Here is a 24,321-nt window from a genome sequence, read left to right as displayed (position 1 = left end):
AGTGTCTCAGAGTTAACAAATGAGGGTGAGAACTCTGCCCAAATATCTTAAAGGGTGAGTTCAGGACTCTTGGTCCTGGCCCAAGCTCTCACAAGGTCCTGCCCAAGCAGTGACAGCCCAAAGCACCAGATCCTTGAGAAGAACCAGTGCTGCCATCACATGTCTCCACAGCTCCTGCCAGCATCAGACACTAAAAGGGCTGTTAAGAGATTAAAAGAAAATATGGAACAAAAGAAGTCAAGCACGGGTTTTAGATGACAAATTAAATAATATTTTCGTGACCAAGTTTTCATTTTTTCCCCTCAAGACATGCACTACAACAGAGAGAAGTGTCTCATCTGAAAAGAAAAAAGAAATCTTTAATTTTTTACCCTTTTTTAAATGTCTTATCAGCTTAAAAATATTTTTATATATATCTACACTGAGCTTTCTATGAAACTCAAAGGTATTCGTAGACTTTGAGGAATGCATTGATCTTCTCATAAACCACCCAAATTGTAGAAAACTCCATTAATGATAAAGCAAATGTTGCATTTTTTCACTAGATGCTAGGAAAACGACAGAGGAGTATTCATAAAGAGGATGCAAAACTTCCTAACAGTGCATTCAGTCAGGAGGGTATTTTACTATTGAGCATCTTTTCAAATAATTCCATTTTCAGGCGGCGGATGATGGGAACGCCAATGCTTTAGAGTCAGCTGCTCTTCTAGCTAGCATCTCCCCAATTTTTAAAGGAAAAAAATAAAAAGGGGAAGGAAAAGCGGGGGGGGGCGGAAGGCGTTTGGCACGGGGTTGTGGGTCCGTGGCATCAGCTGCTCCAGCTGCAATCCCTGGTGCTGCTCTGCCCCCTGGTGCTGCCGCGGCCGCAGAGCAGCCGCCCGCCGAGCATCCCCCGCTGTCACTTCTCACTTCTCCGCCAAGTTCAAGGTCAGTGCCTAGCTATTTTCAGCTCATCTCTTCTTGATCCATGCAGAGAAATGACAAGGTAACGTGATTTGGGGTCAGCTGTATTACAGGAACCGTTACATAAACGGAGAAAGTGGAAATCAATCCCGGCTGACAGTGTCTTCGGGATAATCAGCGCTCACTCCATGCCGCTGTCAGCTCTCCTGCATCAAACACCATGTTACTTCTGTCACATCTCCTTAACAAAACCAGAGTCTCACTTTTGGCAAAGTAAATAAATATTTCACTCGGGCTTGTATTTAATTCATTGTTTAGAGAACTTTAACACTTTGGACTTGCAAAGAGTCCCCATTTGGAGGAGAAAAGACAGCTTACCCTGTCAGGTCCATTACTGCCTGCAAAAGGCGCTGGCAAAGATACAGTCGGCTCTTATGAAATACCCCATTCCTCATATTTTGTGCTTGGTTTCTTTGTAAGCAGACGATTGTCCTCCAAATCTCCCTTACCGAGCAGACCTCAGCTTCCCAAAGTGCTTCACCTAACCCACGGTCACCCTCGCCCCAGCCACATCACAGCTCTTCCCCTAACGTTCTAGGACACCTTCCTCAATTTGTCTGATTATCATAACTTTATCTGAACCATTTCCTCCCCTAAGTAGACATCTTCCCTAATGCAGAATTATGAACATATCATTTCACAAGATGTGCCACGTTAGCCGCGTCTCGGTGACAGCACATGGTGTGTCAGTTTAGGGGGAGAGCAGCAATTCCATCCCACCCACCTTGTGCTCCCATGGAACTGCCAAGCCTGCAGAGCTCCGCCGAAGAACCATTTACCATAATATTAGTTGTCAGTAAATTCAAAGACGAAACTCCTAAAGCTATAAAATGGATTAGAAGCAATTTAAAAAAGAATTAACAAACTAGAGTAAGAGTATACTGTCAACAAACAAATGCTTCATCATAGCACTGTAATTTGGAATTTTAATTACCCCTCTGCTTCTGTAACAAAACAATGTCTGAACTGGCAGCCATTTGAATCTCTCACAGGTCATTGAGCATTCTAGTTAATTACTCTATGAATAGCCTGTTTTTCTCCCCTCTGGAAACACGTTTCTAATGGCAGTCAAGGTCTGACAAATGTGTCATCTACATAATTAGCTAGGAAGCAACACAAAACATTAAACATGCTTTGTGCCGACAACTATCAAAACATTTCATTTGTTGTCAATTATTCATTACTTTGTAGGTTCTGAAGGGGTTGTTATTATGAAAATAAGTCCAGATGCTAACAAGGTTAGAGTTTTTTATTCAAATTAGTAATCAGAGGACTAACTTTAAAAAATGTGTCTTGTGTACATTTATGGCAGCGTTCAATCAGCACTAAATTATAAACGAATTGAGCTAAGTTCAAGTTAAAATAGCCATGCCAGAGCACATACACTAATTTGTGGAGTTGCAGCTCTCTTTGAAGTTTTAGGATCTAAGCTGAAGTAGCAAACTTTCAGAACCTTTGGCAAGACTAATTTGTGCTTGGTAAATAGAGTAAAGATTTTCACAGCGTGAGATAATGTACGATTGCAAAAAAAAAAAAAAAAAGGGAAAAAAAATGGAGGTTTTTGAACCTTTTTTCTACCCTTCTGTCACACTGAGTAAAAGTCAAAATCAGCAATTCTGACTCATATAATAGCTTGTCTGAACTTCAGTTTGGCTTAACAAGGAAGTCAAACCAGTTACACTCACCACTCCCTTGCTAGAACTGAAATGAATTTACCCTTGCTTTCAAGAAGAAATAGGTGCTGGTTCTTTCCTTTTTCTGTGATCTCATTATGATGCTGCCTATCAAGCTACGCAGCTGAAATGGTACAGTGAAACTGTGGGGAGGAGAAATAAATGGGGAGTTTAACAATAAAATTAACTTCTTCCTTTTTAGCCAGGATTATTGCAGCTGAAGTGCTACAATGGAAATATGCAATGAACAATACTTTCTCACATGGCATATTTAAGAAAATAGAAATGAAAAAAATATTATCCACTAAAGCAAAAGGCTTGTTTTGAGCCTGAAAACACACCTGCACGCAAAATATTGGTCCTGTAAAAGGTTGGGAGGCAAACCTGAGAAAAATCATGCATTGAAGGTAAGCTGAGCTCTAAAACAGGCTCATGCATTAATATTCTACTTTCAGCCTTTAAGTCAGAGGACTTTATGGTATGGAGAACGTACATGAACACGTAGGGGCATATCTGTACAAGGCTGAGGGCCTCTGCCCCGGAGCCAGAGCAGCTCCTCAGGTGCGGAGCAAGAGACACAGGCACTGAAATGGATAAAAAACTGGAGTCAAAGGCCAAAGGAGACAGCCTGTGAGCACGACACTCAGCAGAGAGCAGATCTGGGTTTTCAAAGCACAAAACCAGTCTGAATACAGTAAGGGGACATATGACACCCTTCATTTCTCATTTTCCTGCCCTGGAAAGGAGAATGACTAATGTTACTCAACAGATTTGTTTTCTTTTAGCAATATTCATGTTCAGGAAGTAAAACTGGACTGTGTTTATGGACCCACTGCTTTCATATCTACCCTGAAATACTTAGAGCAAGCAAGGTATAAGCTTTCATTTATTAATTCCCACACTTGTCATGGAAAGCTCACATATTTTTCTGTATCTGTCCCAGTGCTATTACATGATTTGTGTAACACCTTGAAGGGAACACAGTTTTTCCTTATAGAGACAAACTTGGCTGCATCTATAACAGACAAGTGCATGATGATAAAATTTGCAGAGAAATAAGCCTGGGCAGTCATTATTAGAGCACAGTAAAGAGAATATTTTTCAAAACTACATCAGGAGAAGGTTTTCTGCTTTCAGAAATATTTTGTCAAGATTTGCTTTTTCCTCCAAGAAAAAAAGTAAACCGGGGAGAAAAAAAAAAAAGAGCCATCCTCAAAAACTTTCCCTAAATAAACTACACTATAAAAGAAGCTCTGATGATCTTGTAGAGATTGAAATAATCCCTTTTTCAGCTAAAACTACCCATAGCAATGAAACTGAAAATACTCTAAAAGAGGGCTGGAGACTGTCTTGCAATTAACATTAAACAGATAACATATTTAAGAGGAAGTCAAAATATTTTGGAAGCCGATAATCCTGTAAGCCTTAACGTGGTATAAAAACAACAAATAAATGCAAAGTGTTACTGTTACACATGCCTGCCTGATCAATGGTTTTCACATATTGATCTATAAATGGAGTTGACAGTCTGTGTTGGCTGCACATTTTCCAAGCAGCTCTATTTTTGTACAAAACCAATACGGGCAATTACCTTTGTTTGAGATGCCAAGTCTTATCAATTCAATGTGATTTAGTGTCATTTTAATTAAATATCAGGATCTACTTCAGGACAATCTATACAAACAAAGCCTCAAACTTGACTATAAGCTTGATTTGAAGTAAACATGTACAAGCCCTGCAATTTCAAAATATGGCTCAAAAACTCTGCTAAACAGAAGGCTTATATTTTTAGCAAATTTATTTCTGTCTTTTTGGCTAGCCATAACTTTGGCAAGTGTTCTATGATCACAGGAGTAAGAAACAAAAGAAGATTGCTTCCCATTTCTCTGATAATGTATTAGGGAGATAAATAAACCTACCAGTTTGTTTAACCTAATCAGAGAAAGCTCTAATACATTAACATTTTGGAATGTCTAAATAGGTTCTAATTCTTAATATAGACACCAATAAAAAAGACATTTCATTGTTTGAAGTTGTTCTGAATGAAGCAAAATGCACTTCCCTGGGGTTTAACAGATGAAAATAGCAAATATTCATTTACATTGCTAGTTCAGATGCTACCATTAAGCACAGAAAGAGCCCTCACTTGCCACAGTCTGTGTCCAGCTTCATGATTTGTGCTCTTTAGACTCTACATTAATATCAATTTCAACCTTTGCACAAAGCTCAAGAATTTCCATTGACATAAATAACATAAACCCCCAATAATCTCTTGCGTGTTTAGCTCCTGTCTCCCACATTTGCATCTGCACCACTATAAAATGCACAAGTGCATATGGCCCTACTGATGTATGATGTACATCCCTCCCTGTCACACTACAGAAAATAATCTGTCCACCTTCAAAAGTATAGCCCCCGGTGTGCTTACAAGCACCACAGCAAATGCTTCAGAATACAGCAAATCCCTCAGAGAAAATTAGGCATTTTTCTCCTCCATAAATCACCACTCATCTTTCTACCTCTGTGCCTGGTTTATGCCCTTTATTGTCCAGAGTGGGCATTTCCTCTTTCCAAATAAGTTTTAGAAATCTATATTTCTACTGATTGCTCAAAATGTGCCAAACGCTGATTGCCTTAATCCACTGAAGTCAGTAGGTTTTGCATAAGTTGAGTGAAAAGGATTTGACCTATTTATTAATAGAACAGAGTACATTGCACACACCAAACATGGACAGCAAAAGAGTAGTATGGAATCCTTTATTCAGCTGCTTCTAGTTTTTCAGAAGAAAAATCTCTCCAATAACAGGACAAAAATACTCAGTCAATGTAAAATAGAAAATAAACATAATCAATGGATGCCTCATGGATTATATCCATCATCTAAACAGAGGCAGACTGTGAAAACAGAAAATTTCCAAGTAGAAAGATGAGGATAAATCCTTTTTCTCTTCAAGCACAAAATAATTAGCTTTGATTAATATTCTGGTAATATGTGTCTTTTAGCAAGGATCTGTGTGCCTTTAAATGTAAAAGTGAAGGCTGTGTAGAAAAGTGCAATGGGAAGAGTGTCTTGATTTTTAAAACAATATTATTAAATTTATATGTATGTATATATACACATGTGTGTCAGCTGGACCCTTCTTTTTGAAGACTCTTGGAAGGATAGAAGATGCTCCCCTGAATTAATTCCCCCAAAATCCTTCACAAGTCACATGCCCAGATATGTCAGCACACGGCTGATACACACAATTGGTATTTCACTGCTCCTTTAACTCACTGCATTTAAAGCCCGTAGTTGAAAGCATTTGGATCCTTAGGAATTTTGCTTTCACTTTGGGCGTTAGCAAACAACTTTAAGAGGCTTATTTAAGTAAATACGCCCAAACACTTTCAGCCTGTCAATATCTAGTCAGAAAATTCTGCATGGCAAAAAGAGATGAAAAGAATTGAAACAGAAAGGAAATTAGTAGCATGGCAAGCTTTCAATCTATTATGTTGGAGCCAAGTTTGCTTGGTAAAATGACATATACTCGGTAAAATTCCACTTTTATGTAATTAGCTACTAAACAAATGTGACACAAAGCAACTTTCCAGCTCCCAGCCAATGAATGTATATTGTACCTGGTGTGGTTGTTGGGATACAGCAGTGAATATTTATGTCTAATTTAACTTTTTAGAGCCCTTGCTCTATAACAGTCCAACATACTATCCCCCAAACTAAAGTTATGTAACAAGGTAATATCAACAATGAGAAACTGCATGATAAAATCCTGCCCAAAAGTGAAAAATGCTAATTTTGTCTCATTTAGCAGCTGGATACAGAAATGCTCATTAGTTTTAAGAGGGTTAATCCTTTTAACTTTTGCATATTGATATGCCAATTATGCCTAATTGTACAAGAGGCATCAGTCAAGGTAATAGTGCATAAACACATGAAAGTTATTAAGTACATCCCAACATGTAATAAAGTAGGTGTTAATTGGTAGCTGAGTTCTGCAGGCTATTGAGGTGGATAATTCATTGAGAGATGGATCACTTGTAATTTCTCTACATAATTCCTTTTGCAGTCTCATGCTGTGATGTTTTCATGCTTGTCAAAAACAACTGCAGCCTAGTGCCTTTTGTTAAACACAGCCAATAAAATGTTAGGCACCATTAAGTATACTTAACTTTTAAACTTTTTCAAAGGTACAGTTCTTCCTGGTATTACATTACAGTATTCCCAGTAAATTAGTATAAGCGGTGTTCCAAGTTTTTGGTGGAGGAACATTTTGAGTTAGATAAAAGGAGAAAACATATGCAGTGTGTCTGAGGCAAAGAATATAATTTAAATAAATTGTAAATGAGTATCTTATCAGCTGCTAAGATCACAACAGATTTTTCACTCTAGAAATAAAAGGTGAAATGAGTTAAGTTATACCAGAGAAATTAATCACTAGAATAACATATTTCTAAATAAGTCTAAATGTTGAGGTTTAATTTTGAGTAAAAAGGAAAGGAAATACTGAAGGTCCTGTAGCTTTCCTCCATTTAATAACTTTGTTAAAAAGCTGAATATTTCATAGGACTCCATTACATCAACAGCAAAAAAATAATGGTTGGCATGGTTGTGAGAAGTGGCTGAGACCTGGGACTCTGTCCCCAGCTAACAGAGTTTTCTCCCTCATTTGCATTCTCTGAGAACAAAATGGATCTGGAGTCCAAAAAGTGGCTAACATTGCATAAATAATTTTGTAACATCATATGGCCTCAGCTGCAAGTTGCCACCATTATGGAAGAAAATTAACCAGGGGAGACTCATACCAATCAGTTTGTTTAGTAGCTCACAAGGAGTACAGGGGCAGGGATGCAACTGGCAATAGAGTTCCTCACTAAGTATTTAATTTTAAAAAAAATGCTAATGGATAAAAAAATGACTCAACTCCTTTGACTCTGTTAACTATTGAAATAATAACATACGTTCAGTATCTGATTTTTGTACAATTCATTCAGTCTTACAGCAAGACTTATTTTTGTTACAGAGTTGCTCTTTATTTGCAGAGTTTGAAATTTCCATTTGTTTTCTTTTTTCTGCTTTTAAAGTTTGCCTTTTGAGAAACTGTGACATGCATCTGAAACTGGAAGTGCTATTCTCTACTTACTTAAGCCTTACTTAAGTGCTGTTACAACTGAGAGTTGAAATGTTGAGTAGATGTTACGATTACGGCTACCAAAGCCAAATTCTGTCTTTCGTGAAGGGAAGTTTTTATTCCAACACCTAGCAATACTCCTAAGAATGTATTAGTGACTTTAAATCCCTCCTTTCAAAGGATGATAATAGAACCAGTATCCCAAAATAATCCCATAGATTTTAAAAAATTGAAAGACTCAGAAAATATTGGGAGTGTTTTACTTACGGGCTCGGCGATTTTCACATTCTCAGAGAGAATCATAGATTTGCTTTGGCTCAGCCTGTCATGGTGACTGTTGGCATTTTTGATCCTCATTTGAACAGCCCCCGTGCTATGGTGGGAAGGATTAGGCTTTTCAGAGGCTGTATCGGAAGTTGAAGACCTTTCCATGGTTGCTGGGTTGACCTGAAGAATGTAAAATAAGAGCATTAATCTAGGGAATCCTCATAAAAAAACCTATCAATGCCAGGTCTGTGTCACTGCAGTCAGGAGAAGAAGCTGAGTTATCTTGCTGGCAAGATCTTGATCATCTTTGAACACCAGGATAACTATCAGCTGTGTCAGCCTGTAGTTTTATTATTGTCCTTATCACTCTCCCATCCAAACTGCCTTGGAAGAGTTAGTTTATGTAAAAGATTATCCTTATCTCAAAAGCCATTCTCCTCCATGGTGTAATCTCCCTTCAAACCTCTGCCATGTCCAGCTGGCAGCCACTCCACTTTGTCTTTGGCCCTGCTCACACAACACATTTTAAATCTTGCAAAGGGAAAGGATGTGCTGTGAAGCCAATTAACATATCTTACCTTCACAGTCCCACACGAGAGTGCTACGAGTGCATCACAGGGCCACGCTGTAACCCTGCTAGTGTCTTAAATCCAAACCTGGAGCTATTAAAATATCCCTTAATTTTCACAACTCTACTAGCAGCACAGACGGGATTTTTGTTTCTCTGTCCATTTTTAAAATCTGAAGTTGAGAAATGGCTGAGCTCTCAAGCCCTTGGATGAGGGGCAGACCTAGAGTGATCACAGTGCTGCTGTTCAACCTCCTGGTTTTTGTATGAGAACAACTCAACAAACTCCCTTCCAGCTATTCAAAGTCCCCAAACATTTTTTGTAGGCAAAATTTGCTTTATATTTCCTGTAGAAAACATCAAGACAGTGATGTACAACACTTGCTCTGTTTTCCTCCCCCCTTGCTCACCCTCATACTACTACATGTAGCTCGTGGGTGCAGTAATCAACTGAGAGTCACAAGAAAACTGGCTCTTTATATTGCTGTGTAACTACATGGGAAAATGTGTAAGGAAGAGATACTACACAAGCTGAAATAGCTGGTTTCCCAACTATGGAGCCAGGGAAATGGAAATCCATTTAAGTGCAGTTGTAGTATAAACTGTTGAAAAATCAGCGTTTTCCAAATGGGTTGGAGAGCACGGCTATTTCTAGCAACATCCCCACAACTTCTGAAGGCTCTGAAAGATTAGATTCCCTGATTTCAAGACAGCCCATTACTCTGAAGACATCAGAGCAGAGAATACATCGTCCTGATGTGAAGGTGGAGAGGGAGAGAGGGAGATGGGGAGCTCTGCTGCACATCTCTGGGCAGGACCACAGCCCAGTGCAGGTGGGAGGACACAACTCCCACAGCTTCAGCCTCCCTTGACACTGATGAAACCATCCCTCCCAGGAAACTGCCCTAGATGTAGAGGAGGATAAAAACAGATTAGTCAGAATGGCTGAGGGTGGAAGAGACCTTGGTAAGTCTTCCGGTCCAACCTGCTCAAGCAGAACCACCTAGAGGTGGTTGCCCCAGACCATGTCCAGAAGGCTTTTCATAGAATCACAGAATAGTTAGGATTGGAAGGGACCTTAAAGATCAAATATTTCCAGCACCCCTGGCATAGGCTGGCACTTACACATTCATGACAGCACTCTCGATGAGAGAAAGAAGAAGGAAGTGCTTTAATATCAGCCCGTTACTCACTCAACATGATGTGCCATGATAGAAACACTGAATTTAATGATACCAAAAACAAAGCTTGTGCCCATTGGCTGTTTCCTGCATTGACTCAGTTACTCAAGGATCCCCACAGAAGCTGAACTCCAGGTGATAAAAATTAGATCAAAGTTGTTTCCTGTTGCTTAGGAGCAGGCCTGCCTATGACTGCTGCAGAGCTGGTGTATTGCACTGGAGAAAACTCTTTACATGGATCTTTGGTGGGCAGCACTGTGTATTCTCCCTCCCTGAGACACTTCTCACCACCCTTCAGAGCAGTCAGCACCCAAATCCATGTCACAGGGACACTTTGCCATTTTGGCAGTAAGGACTGCAGCAGCTCCAAGCAGGAAATTATTTTTTTCCTCCTCTTAAACTTGGAGAGTCAAATCATTTTGTATTTCATGTTGGTATCAAATCAAAATTACTTCTCGACAGATTTTCAGTAGGCTCCAGGCTGGAGAGCGGATCAGACTCGAGAGACGAGAGCAACACTGGCTCTGTCACGGATCCAGTGTTTGGCTGGAGCACATCACTCAGATTTTCTTCTGAAATCTCCCACCTATACAACTCTGACATATCCCTTCTTGGGAGCATTATGAGTTTTAGTTAGGTAGTCTCTGTCTGGTGTTGTCAGTACACCATGTGCCATAAAAAAAGTTTAATAGTGTGACAAAGTCATGCCCTGCATCACAAGTAAATGGCAAGGCTGCAAAGACTTCTGAAACTTTTAATTCTAATCTCACTGAACCTTAGTTAATTTTCCTGAAAATTTGAACTGATTTGCATATATCACAGTATTACAAGGAGGCTTTCCAAGGTACTAAAATTACAGGAACTACTATAAAAGAAAACAATAACAAAACTCCAAATGGAACATTTCCACCATCAGATTTGTCTTAGTGTAAAACACAGTGAGATCCTGCAGAATATGAGGGAGGTCTTGCACAATATGGGAGAAAGGTACAAAAGTTGTCCCCTTGGGATTTTCAGGTAGGAATCCTTTGCCGTCCAAACTCCCTTCAGGCTCTTGACAGCGTTACCAGCCCTACGTGCCAGTAGATGGCACCCTGAATATGAGCTCCACAAATGCAACAGCACGACATTTGCATTTGCAAGAAGGATTTGGTAATCCTCACACTCTGCCCTGCCTCTTCTGTTGGTTTGTTTATTTTTGTTCTAACTTTTTTTTTTAAATAACAGAGGGGAAGACCATCAGGAAACAGATAAAATATTGTCAGAAAACATAAAAAGGATCCTATCTTCTGCATTTATGAGTTGGTGTTTCCAAATTGTTATTAGAAACATCAGGGCCAAGTTTGGGCCGGTTTTGCAGGGGAATTCATTTTGCTTCCTTTGGAAGGCAGAGCTGCCAAGCCCCGTGCAACTGCTTGTGGGACACTCCAAGTTCATTATATAATTAGCTAATTTGCCTTTTGGCAAACAGTTAGCATCTGGATATAAATTTTAGTTTTGAAACCTTCTATAGTTGATTTGCTAGAGAAAAGCATTAAACCAAGACACATTTTCTCCTCCTCTCCACCCTGTTGTTTAGAGTGTTCCTGGAGTAAAGGGGCAGGATAACTTTGAGACATTGACCTAAGAGAAGGGAAACGGGGGAACACACTCAAAATTCCTCTTGGAAGTATCTGCTTTGGGACACTGTGGAACAGAAAGGGGAGGTTGGAAAAGGGTGAGGAATAGTCAGGGGCAAGTATTGCCCTCCTGCAGCACTTCATGGACCTCGAATGAGTTTCATATTGAATTTATCAGTATTTTAATCCATGTTATATATGTTGCTTTGTCCAGAAAGAGATCCAACAAGTGGAATGATTGGCATTAGCCATGGACTTTATTTCCTGAGTTTTGGTGCAGTACTGGTAAAGTCAGTATATACATTTTCTAGGAATCAAAGTATTAATTCCTCAAGAAACCAGAGGATAGCAGTATTTCCAAGTTTGGGCTTGAGCTGTGCCTGCATTTCCTACAGCTGCATAGAGCAGAAGACAGAATACAAATGCTAATTCATCAACATCTTGTACCAGAGAAGCCGTGGCTGCCCCATCCCTGGAAGTGTCCAAGGCCAGGTTGTATAGGGTTTGGAGCAACCTGGGATAATGGAAGGTGTCCCTCCCCAAGGCAAAGGGGTTGGAACAAGATGGTCTTTAAAGTCCCCTCCAACCCACATCATACCAGGATTTTATGATTAAACAGTTGTAACATGTACTTTTCTCCAAAAAAGGGGGAAAAAAAGCCTAATTAATATAACTTCTTGAATTTTTTATTCAGGATTATGACTTTAAAATAATGCATATTTTTCAATATTTCTCAAAATAAGCTTTTCTTCTCTCCCACCTTTTCTCCTTATGACTTGCACCACTATCAAGTCAGAAGCATAATGAACAGGAAAGTACTCGACATAGCAGAGTGCAAACACTGCAAAATTGAAGTGCATCTTGTTGCACTGACTAATTTAAGTATTTTGCTCAAGAACACACAGTACTTGAAGAGCATCCATGAAACCTAATGCAATGATATCACAGAAGGATAAAAATCAGCACTAGGTTCACCATCACACCAGATCTCTGAGCTTGCAAAACCATAAAAATGGAAGCGGAAGTTGCAGTTAACGACTGAAAAAAACAAGAGAATGCCAGACACGTGGTGAGTTGGAGCACTCCTGTTAAGGAGAACGTATCACTGTGTCTGTAAAAGTGTTTATCACCAAAACCAACACACCTATGTAAATACTGCTGCTGTTGGGCTTTGCCCTTAGCCTGTGCTACCCTGATATCTCTGCCAAGGCACAGCTGGGGCAGCAGATGCTTAAACAATGATGGGGAAAAAGGGCATAGATGAGAAAACTACATGTAGAGAGAGAGCATAACAAGTAAATTGTTATATAGATTTTTTTTTTTTAATTATTCCTATCTGCACTTTGCTGTGTCTACTTTTTTTCAGCCGTCCCCACTGCACTGCTCTCGGAGCTGACACGTCACACGCTGTGCCCAGGGCAGGGACACAAACAGCAAAGGCTGCTGAGGGATACAGGGTCCTGGGCTGGTGCCCAGGAGTGTCCTGAAGCCAGTTTATCTGAGTACTGGAAAACAGAAAAATCTATCTTAATGAAAATACAAAGCAGATGTAACCTTCCTATGCCTTTTCATTTGCAAAAAAATGTCAGGTACTTAGGAAGCAGCATTTATTTCAACCATCAGTTCTATCTTTAATGAATGCAGGAGATCAGGAAGGACACAACACCACCAGTGCCTGGGTCCTTACTCCAGTTTTGTCTGTTTATGTCAGACAGACAATGAAACAGAATTTAGCGCCAGGTTCAGCCTGCTGTAAAATGTTAAATGTCCTAAACTCAGCTCAGTTTCCCTTATCCCCCAAATCTGCAATCTCATCACTAAGTTGACAAACCCTAAGTCCTACAAAAACCATGTTCATTAGCATGAATTATCACACCCTCTTTTAATTTTTTAACCTGTTGCAGCCATATTAGACTTTCAGTGGTGTCTCAGAACAGACAACACACAGAGCGAGGATCATGGAGGTCTTCTAAAATCTGGCTTTGTAATTATTCTTTTCTAGTCCAGTATGTGTGGACTTTCCGCAAATAAAAGCAGATATGTCCCACTCTTATCTATATGTACAGTTACCGTCTCTCTTCTGTGGTCAAAGAGAAGAGCAAATAATCTTTTATGCTTTGTTTGGAGCCATATCTCACTGCCCAGAATTTCTCTGTTACCATGTGTTACATAAGCTGCCCAAACCATCATTCACAATTTTTTATGTTCTGAGGTACATCATTCAGTCTCTACAAAGGATCCACCTAAAGGCAAATTCCTCAACACAGCTTGGCCCAAATTATAGAATCAGAGAATAATTGAGCTTGGAAAATACCTCTAACATCATTCGTTGACAGGTCCATCACTAAACCATGTCCTACATGTTCACACCTACACGTTTGTGAACACTTCCAGGGACTGTGATTCCATCATTTTCCTAGGCAGCCTGTTCCAATGCTTGATCATGCTTTCAGTGAAGGAATTTTCCCTAAAATCCAATCTAAACCTCCCCTGACACAACTTGAAGCCATTTCCTCTTGTCCTATCTCTTAGCAGATCTCCTAGAAAGTAGCTCAATATAAGAGTAAAGCATTAAACAAGACTTTAGGCTTAAATTTTTTTTATCTTTGGGATTTTAACCTGATCCTTGATGACAATTTCAACCTTTTGGATTTGTTCTCTTATATTAAGAGAGGGCTATATTTAATAACAACTCAGTTAGGAAATACATAATTCTCACAACAGAAATCTCATGTACCAGCTCACTATCCAGTAGGAACAAAATATGTTTTCATATAACACAATTTCTTTCTGGCTTGTGCAATACAAGAAAAGGGGTTCCAGTCAGGCCTTAAAGGCCTGATTCTTATCTTGAGTTCACAGTGAACCAACTGAGGCTGATGGAATTACAGCTGAGCAATGGCAACATCAAGCACCCCTGAGGAGGAGAGACAAAGCATTCATTGCTTTATGGAGCCAGGCAAGGAAATGCACTTTGTAACAAGATGCAAGGGCACAGACTTGCCCCATTGTACAGCAGCAAGGGTTTTGTTTCATTTTGGGTCTAAGAACATACTTAAAGTTTGTTTTGATGACTCACTTCCTAAGAATTAAAGGATTAGAATGGTGGTGCTTCATTTCTCATTCCTGAGGGTTTTCCACACATATTAGGGATATGTTATTCTCTACTTACAGCAGGTCACAGAGCCACGTGAGTACAGCCTGCACCCCACAATACCTCACAGACTCTTACATTTGGTGCTTCAGTGATTTCCTGTCCATTGACACTAAAACTGTGAGTGGCTTACTGATATGAAGATTTACTGCAGGCTCTTTCTATTTTTTCAACAAGTAATAGTACACTACAAAATAAAAAAGAACTTAAAAGGATAAAATAAAATAATAAAAGGCTTCTATCAAGTTTTACTTTCTAGCAAGTGGCAGCAAAATATATTATCCAAATATATTCATTGGAAATATTATTAATCTTTACAATTTTTTTCTTTCTTTGTCTCCAGGATTGGACGAAGAGAAACATGAAGAGAGAAAATTTATGTGCCTCTTCTGGACTGGCAATGTTTATCAATGAGGATTTAAAAGGGTCCTAAAGTCCTCCTTTGTGTTATTCTGGAATTTCATAGACAATGACAACCTCAGAGACTGTTCCCTGCTATACATAGATAAACCCTTAAAAAAAGCAGGATAGATGGCAAAGGAAAACAGGGGTATGGAAAAGCTGCTTGGTCTCTGCTCCCTCTGGAAATTATTTCCTATCTGGATGGAAATGGCCTGAGAATTAGAAAGAGAGGAGAATGGGAGACAGTTACTATTCCAAAGTTTTGTGGATACAACAACAAAGTCTTCACATCCACATTTTATGACTACAGACCCAACAATTCTAATCCTGTAATGCTTCATGACCAGCTATCTCTAGGTCTTCCCTGCACAAATAACACTTGCTAGGATATATCACTGGGATATTATTGAAAACAACACCACATATAATAGAAAGTCAGCAAGTGACTTCATATAGTCACATCTCCTCTTGCATCACTCAGTTTCCTAATTCTGTTACATGGGAAGGTCTCAGAAGAGGTAGCAGTTGTTTCAAAAGATCTTCTGTCCCAATATATCATATGGGATAGCATAATGGAGTCTATTTTCACCATTCCCATGTCAATTCAGTATCTCAGCTTCCAGTGGAACTTGTAGCTAAAAGGATCCTTTGTGTACGGTTTGGCCTGCATACGTTCTGGGAACAGTTGTCCACAGTAGAAATTCAGTTGAATATGTAAAAGAACATGCCTGGGGAAAAAAAATGCTACTTCTAGGTCTTCCTGCTGGCAGCACCTTTCAGCTCTTTCTGGAGTGCATCTGATCCATGACACCTGCCTCTGTTTTCCATGCTGTGCAAGCTAGACTACAATCCTTCAGATGGAGAGTAGTGGTTATATACACACAGTATTGAAAAAACTATCTGTGGATATCATCCTGTACACAGCATTTCTAATGCTTCCTATGACCCTCAACAGCAGGACTGGAATGGTTTGGACATTAGACTAGTGGCATCAGGTAATTTACAGCAGCATGAAAGTTCATAACAATTTATAATTTAGTGAATTTAATTGGTTTAACACTAAATAAGACCTAATAAGTGTTAGAGGAGAATGCTTGGTTATTCCTGACCCATCCTACTCAAGAGGAGAAAAAAATTTCCTTCTACCACCTTCCTTCCTTCTAAATGTTTATATACTGCATATAAGTACCGAATAGAGCCCTGGCTTTCCAAACACCTCAAGACTGACCAGTCTAAACTCATTTCACACCTGCACCTGATGCTTGTTTCATTGTAACTTTTTTAGTTTAAAGCTGTCTAATTCGGAATTAAAAAAAAATAAATTCAATGTTTTCTCTAGGAAGATCACATAAGAATCACAAATTTTCCCCGGTGCTTGAAAGAAATCTGTTCCTATAGCCTAAATGTTCAGAAAAGTGTTGTTACTTTTAGTGTTGCCAGATCTGAAGTGATGAGATACTATGGGAAAGGTTATTCTTGCAGTATTTACAGATACAAGCAGAAGCAGAAGTGACAGAAATTTCAAAGTAAGGCTGCTTGAAATACTTCCAGCTCAATTTTGCAGAACTTCTCCTCACAGAGATTTGGATATTCATCCAAGCTTTCCATGCTTACCTGAACCAGACATGTGGTGATGGTAATTTTGGAACAGCCCAAAATCTCTGGAGAAGTAGAAGAGTTTGTACCACAAGACAAACTGATGTATTAGAAAAATATTTTTTAAACACCTGAAAGCTTGCTGCAAATAGCCAAAGAAAAAAAACTTCCTGTAAGTTCTAAATTTCAGAGCTTTGCCACCAGAAATTTTGGGCTCAATTTGACAGGGATGGGACTGTCACAAGGCCTGCTTGGGTAGGGTGTGACAGGCTATTTGTGCCCTGCCCCACAGGGTCCACTGGCTGATCCACAGGAAGGAAGTATTTCACATTCATCACTGAGTAAAAGTCCATAAAAGTTTTTCTCACTCTACCTCTAAATCATTTGGGCACTGCTGAACATGTGGAGCAGTTGTAAGTCAAGCCTCAGTTTGCCCTCTAGTCCTCAGTTCCTGCAGCAGCACCATCCCCTTCACCAGAAAAAATGCCTTCTTGAGTTCTGTAAAGTCTTTGGTGAGGTAGCAACAGTAGTTTTACCCTCTTAGAGCATCCCAGAGTTCCTCAGCTTAGTAGTTTCAATGCACATTTGCTATGTCTTAATCCTTTTTGCAGTTCCATGTACCCATCATCCCACAGAAGACATCTGTCAGACTGAGATACTGAGATTACTGAATATCAAAGGATTTAAATCTTCTCAGACTTTAAAAATAAATTTAAAAATAAATTTATGATAAAATTATTTCTCTTTCTATTTAAAACTTACAATAAAACTCTTTTTTTGCTGACCCTGCCTGCTTCAATAGTGTCTACAAAGAGGAGGCTTGTCCTTTATCTGGACAGTGAGACGCCCTCCCTCCCACTCCCCCGGATGATGTTTGACTTCCCGTGCTGTGCACATGAAGCAGTCCCTCCCACCCTCTCTCCATCTCCCATCATCTATATCTGCAGCAGTTTTTGTGCTGTGATCCTGCAGCTGCTCCCTTGCTTCTTCTCACTGCTCCCACTTCCCATCTGAGGGAGGAAAAAAAGCCTCCAGACACTTTTCATCTGTTCCCACACTCCATCTCCACTTTCCTTTGCAGAGCTCCTGGTGCTGCACTTCCAAGAGACGCTGCTGTGAAATGCAGCAGACACGGCACCTACAGTTTTAGGAGAAAACTTTTAAGCTGTGGCAGGAACCAGAAGGGGAAATTCTTTGTGGTTTGCTTTGAGCAAGCCCCTCTTCTGCATTTCATGGGGCCCCCAGTTTGCTTTCTTCACCAGCCACCACTGCCACAGAGCATAAGGCAGCAGGAGTGTCTGCCCCACCACGCTGCTCCCCAGCACCACGTGGCAAAGAGAAGACAAAGGCACTTGTTCTGTGTGATAACATCTGATATCACATCGTGTAGCTGAGCTGTCTGCAGAGGGGAAATACCAAGGGTGCTGTGCTGTCAAAAAAGTTAATTTCATAGACTCATATAATGGTTTGGGTTGGAAGGGACTTTAAAGATCATCTATTTCCAACTTCCCTGACATGAATGCATGGATGACGCAAGTAGTTTGAGCATAGGCTCTGTTAATTATATTTAAATTCCTTTGCTGCAACTGAAATTCTTTAGCGAGGGACCAGAAAAAATTATCTCACTAAGGTGGTTCAGGGTGATTCCAGGAAACTTTGTACATGTTTTTTGCAAGCCAGGAGGCCACAGCCACCTTTGTCCCACCACAGATCTGCTACACACAGCCAAAGTCAACATCAAGGGCAGAAGAAACACGGCAGAGGCAGATCCGCCTGCGAGCACCCACACTCATAGTGAGAACAGGCACAGCCATTCATCTGCCCCCAGCATTGTTCAGGGCAAAAATACATAATGACTATTACCTCTCCCACTGCATTCATGAGGCAGCACCCTCAAATCTCTTTTGGGATGAAATAGCTGCATTCTGCTCAAATGAACCTCTGCAGTCCTATGTACCTGAGTTAAAATGTCCTTAGACTGCACCAACACTGTTCCCTGAGCACCTGATTTTGGTTCAGGGTACAACTCTGGTAAGAAATGTCTTCATTTAGCTTCTTTCATTCTTTTATTTTATACAATTTCCACTCCACATCTTAATAGATTCCCTCTTTTCAGCTACCCCCACTCTAAAAAAGTTTTTATGAAAGACCCGAACTTTAAAAGAAACTTAAAACTAGAAAAGTTTTTAAATTCAAATTCTGTGCAGCAATTTGGAATGTCTCAGGTGTTTGTGACTGCATCCTACTCAACCTGGAACCCGTGCTGGACTGTCCAAAGGAAATTCAAGAACGGGTTGAAGACATCAATTCCTCCAAGCCTCTGCTAAAACTTCGGGCACTCCTTGCCTTTTCCAGGGTTTAGGATTAATGAAGGAGGAGGAATTGACATGCTTTCACTTGGGCTGTTTCTGCTTTCTTTGGCACTCCAACGGCAGATGGATTAATGGTGGATGGATTAATCGTAAATGGGTTAATCCTAAATCTAAGAATCATCACAAGAATTTGATTATTCATTACTATACTTTGTTGAGGTTTTTTTCCTAGTAAATTAACCAAGCATGCAATGTACTGCTGATAATGGAAACATTAATTTCTCTGGATCAAACCTCAGCACTACTCAACCCAACACGCAAATGGCAGCATGTGCCAGAGCAGCCCTGACAGCTGCAAAGCCTGATGTGACACTGTCCCAGGTGGAAAACATCAATTCATTCATAGCAAAACTATTTGCTAGAAATACATTTTTGAGAGAGCCCAGGGAGGCTTCTGTTGGTGTTTGCTGTGGGTGTCCATGGTGTGGCCATCTGGCCCTCCTGTGATGTGTGCGTGGGTTTGGCTCCAACCAGCATCACCATGTGGGGGATGTTCCCCAACCAGTGGGACACCATTCCCCCATCATGGACTGCTCAAATGCTCCAACCCTCTGTCCCAAGCAGACAGCTGGGTGTCCCAGCAGCAGGTGCCTCCTGAGCCCCAGCTGCAGCAGAGACACCAGAAAGCTGAGAGTTCCTGCGACCCAGCAGGCTGCGGACGGACCCACCAGCCATGGAGGTGACAGAACTCTCTTGGAGACAGAACTCCAGAGATTCAACTGCTTTCACAAAATATTTCTGTCATTTCCTTCCTCACCCCAAAAGGAAGAGAGTTTGTAACATCCTGAGTAGCTAATAAACAAGTTCAGGTGCCAAGGGCTGTGTGCTGCCCAAGAGCGCTTTCAGTAACTGGTATCTGATTCAGCTCCAAATACGGCAGTGGTTTTGCTCAAGGTGTGGCAGAAAAAGAAATCCAAAACAAAGAGCAAGCACATATTTGAAGCATGTCTCTTCAGCTCTAAGCCACGTTCACTTCTGTTTTCCCTTCCTCCTTGTCTCCCCTTCCCCTCCCCTTATCAGGTTGCAGGTGTACTGAAAACTGATGGATGCCTTGGAGAAGGAAGCAGATGTCCGTTTAAGTTCATCTGTTCCAGGACTGTGCCTGTTTAGTGTATCAGGCACAAGGTTTGGAAGAAATACTCATGAAAACCACAGTACAAACCCACAATACCCACCTTAACTGCAAGTGAGTGATTGAATACTTGTCAATCTCAAATGGCAGGAAGAGTTATATGGGTCTTAAATAACCTACCACCAACCATAGCACCATCAAACTCACTTATTTAATTTATTGAAGAAATGCTTCAGTAAATATCCAAGCACTGTCTGAGTTAATGCAACTTGCACATACACACAGTAGCTTAGCAGATAATTTGGAGAATACAAATATCTATTTAAACCTCTGTTACCTGGCGTACTTAATTCTCAAAATATTTCTTTCTCATGCTAATTAAGCTGAGTGAAAATACAGACAAATTAAGAGAAAAAGGTCAAATTTTTAAACATATATAAATTTTAGTTCTTGGTTTCTGCAAACAGAACTCAGTTTTAAATATGCCAGACCTCACTATTTCCAGATTACTTTAACATGAACCAATAATGTCCTGAAAATCTTCTCCAGCATGGCCTGGCTGCATCCACTGACAGCTCTTGCATGGGCTAGATTCGCCCCATTGTCAGTTTGAAAAATCTAAGTATCTATGCCCAGAAATTTATTTCCTAACCTTCTTAATGAAAATCCAAGTGCTTTCCTTTTGCTCCTGATTCAGCTGGCCTGGAAGTTTGCAACCCGGGGAGCCTCAAGTTGTGACAAAGATGATGCAAGACTCTGTGACAAGAAGTCTTACTCTTAAAGTAAAAATAGCTCTGCATTGAGGAAGTCCCAGCATAAATGAGGAGCTAGCAGTGTTTGTTTTGTAGTGAGTCTCTAAAACAACCTTTTTATAGTATTCCTCAAAGCAGGGAAGACTGACAGAGGCATGCTGAGTGCATGAGGGCACGATCTTAACATCCAGCACAACAAAGAAACAACCATCTCTGTCCTTCAGGGGCTGGTAAGATTGTAGTCAGTGAAATTAGGATTCACTGAGACCACTGGTTGAAGCAGACCCACCTTGAGAGAAGTTTTCAGACCAGGCAACACCAAAACCTCCTCACTTAGCCCAGGTTCCCAAATGCTGAAGGCAGCAAGGCATTCTGCCTATCCTGAGCCTCAGAGGTCGTGACATCAGTCTGATGGTGACAAAAGCTCTTGGAAGCCACCACAGAATAGAAAATGGGACAGTTTTGTGCAGGTTATGTAACCAGGTGAGGAAATCTGCTGCAGTGCTCTGAATGGCACTTGAATTACCATGGAAAATCTGGGCCAAAAATTGTATTTTAATCTGCTTTCTTCAAGACTAATACTACCAAAAAACGAAACCAGGAAAACCATCTGCATATAAACAGTATCCATCAGCACCACTTTCTGCATTTGTAGCGCTGAGAAACAGGTTTCATGCATCCATATGGAACTCTTAGGAGGCAAATGGAATGTAGAGACTTTGGCTGGAGCTCAAGTGATGCTTTGCTTTGCCTTTAGAAGAGATGAGCCTAAACAGCACCAATAGAGGATTAGGATATGTTCTGCACAACAGCCGTGTTTCAGGTTACAAGTGAAGAACACACCTAAGTTCAGACTTCCTCAACAACAAGAGATGTTTTTTAGCCACATGCAGGTTTTAACACCTCATTAAATGGTTAACAACTCACACTGTTTGAGCTGACACAATACAGAGGCATCTAACAAAAAAGTCAAGAAAAATAAGCAAGTACCAGAATTACACATAGTGAGCATCAAAAAAATCCAGAAGACTCTACCTATAACCCACTATCCTTGATGTGATTCAGTAAAAGAGACCATAATATAGCAGTTCCCATGGCTCAGAGTCCAGGGGATTCCTTAGCAGAGACCCCAGCTGAAGTCTTTGGGCAGCACAGCCAAAGCCATTCTCACTGCAGCACCAGAGATCACAAAGGGAAATCCATCCCACTGCATGGGATGCTGCTTCTTAAACCCTGGCCTGAAGCTCATCACTGCAAAGAAGTAATAATTTCTGGGACCAGAAACAGACAGGGAAATCCAAAACAGAGCTGTTGGAATTAACCAGCACCATGTTGGAGGTTGTGGCATTTTGCCACCCGAAGATCAGGAGAAAAATTCAAACGTGCCTCTGTCACCATTTTAGTTTCTGATTCCTCCAGGTAGGGAGGAACATGGCCAAGACCAGGATACAGCCCCCTGGTGACAGTGACTACCAAGGGTGTCACACACTCAAGCTTGGTTGGAAGAAGCTGGATCATCTCTTCCAAGCCAGGATAACTTTGTGTCAAAGCAAAAAGAAGTTTCTACAACAAATGCTGTCCAAAAAAGCAAAGTTGATTTGGTTTTGGGTTTTTTTTTTTTTTTGCCATTCAATAATAGTGTATAGCAGGAGCTTTAAAATACAGAGTGCTTCAGCTGTTCACTCTATTTGGAAAAGAAAATGAACAAATGTACATCACAAATGTAATTGGATGGAGAGGTAAACTGAACAAGACATGCTGTTTTAAAATGAATTTGCTTTGGACACAAAGGGGAAAGTTGCAGAGAAAGGGAGAAAATGAAGACATAAAACTCTGAGAATTCAAACTACTTCACCAAATCTCACAACTCTTTGTAAAATGCATTTTAAATTACTCAAAGACTCTGCAGCAGAAACATAAAAATCACGACAAACACAGCCCAGGAAGAGAACATGTTCTTTTTATACAATTTCCCTGTCTGTGCTGATTTGTGTATGCAGGCAGGACAGCTTTTTTTTCTCCAAAAAGTACAAAAAATATGAAATGCGATCTTACAACATTACACTAAAATCTGTCTCCAATTAGTATGCAGGATTCCAAAATGAGCTCTGAGCCACATGTGATATCTTTCAACTCTGACCCATACTTCCAAAAGAAACCCAAGTTGCTTGTTACGATAAGGCTATCAGCTACAAACAGGAGCACAAGTCACAAAGTTTGCAGCAAGCTACACGTTACTGGGATAAAAAAATCTTCAGCATAAAACAAGCCTTGCTAATTCTGTCTCTCCTTTATGTGGCCCATAATCAAAGTGCTTTATTGTGTTATTTGAGCATCTTCTTGAATTACTATTTCCTTGCAAAACTGTGCAGGTCAGAAAGCTGTTTGCCCACCAACAGCAGTGCAAAGGCATCTATGCTGAGGGAAAACTTTGAGGTGGGGACTCAGGACATCCAACCCTTTTCTGGCCAGCTCCAGAGCAGAGGAGGAATTAGTCCGGGTTTAAACAGCCCATTCAGGAAACACACAGCCATGACATCTCCACTGAACAGCTCCACAAGGAACACCACTGACTGCCCAGGATATTTTATGTGAAATGTCCTTTATTCCCCACTTCCTTTTCCTATCAGTATAACTGAGGAGTAATAGAGTGGTATCAAACTTCTTGATACTGAGTAGGGCAAGAAATCCCTCTAGCAACATCTTCAGACTCTAGAAATAACAAAACAACTAGATACCTACCCTTAGCACTCACTGACTTTTGCAGTATCCATGGCTACTAATCACATCCCTCATGGTCACCAGCACGGGAGCCAGTTAATCAAACAGTGCTAAACTGCGCCCAGGAAAGGCAAATGCTGGGAAAAGTGATCCAATCTCATTTCCCAGCCAGTGCCACAAACTTTTCTACATTTTGGGGAGAGCTAGTTCATTCCAGCCAGGATATGAGAAGGGATTAGTGGTTTGGGTTACTAGACAAGGTCAGATAAAATTGCCTCTTGCATAGGATGCAACAGCTTTCCTAAATTCCGAGACCTTACTTCAAACATTATTCTGCACCTGTATCCTCTACATTTTTCTCATTGCTTGCAAATTCACAAAGACCTATAGAAATAAAGTAATTGTGCAATTAAAATAACCTGATTTGAATGCCTACAAAATAAACGCAGCTGTGATTATTTTAAACACTTTTAGCAACAGGTTTCCCAAACTGTACTAAGGTGGACCAGAGGCTCCTTACCTGCAGCCTCAGGGACGTTGTAGTCTCATCTCAAGCCGCCATCAACGAGCAACAGTTTTAACTATTTCAAAAGAACGGAAAAGATCAAGGTCACATGTCTAGAGACAGCATTTGAGTTAGCTCCACAGCTCATATACAGAGAAAGAAAGCAGGAAAAAAAAGTAAAGTAAAACCACTTCCTGCAAGAGCAAAAGTGAACCATCTCACCAGTGAGCAACTTACATCTAGGGGTTAGTGCAAAATTCTTCTGGATTGGAGAAGAAAACAGATTGTAAAGTATGAAAGAAGTTTCTTTGTGAAAATTGCAGCAAACAGGGAATGCTAGCTTTTGC

At 40.4% G+C, this 24,321-nt stretch overlaps 1 protein-coding gene across 2 annotated transcripts in view; it reads right to left on the bottom strand.

Moving 5' to 3' along the window:
• Positions 1 to 24,321, bottom strand: part of ARHGAP15 (Rho GTPase activating protein 15) — a 320,933-nt gene extending 296,612 nt beyond the window's left edge. The window contains exons 1-3 of one of the 2 annotated variants that reach the window (XM_048309957.1): positions 24,212 to 24,321; positions 23,990 to 24,050; positions 8,033 to 8,212 (exon numbers count right to left, since the gene is read on the bottom strand). In XM_048309957.1, the coding sequence (XP_048165914.1) occupies positions 8,033 to 8,197 (165 nt within the window). In that variant the 5' untranslated portion in view covers positions 8,198 to 8,212; positions 23,990 to 24,050; positions 24,212 to 24,321. The other variant, XM_048309956.1, reaches the window with a different exon arrangement.

Source organism: Corvus hawaiiensis, chromosome 7 (assembly GCF_020740725.1).
Source record: "Corvus hawaiiensis isolate bCorHaw1 chromosome 7, bCorHaw1.pri.cur, whole genome shotgun sequence".
NCBI classification, from domain to species: domain Eukaryota; kingdom Metazoa; phylum Chordata; class Aves; order Passeriformes; family Corvidae; genus Corvus; species Corvus hawaiiensis.
This window is presented reverse-complemented; position numbering and strand designations above follow the sequence as displayed.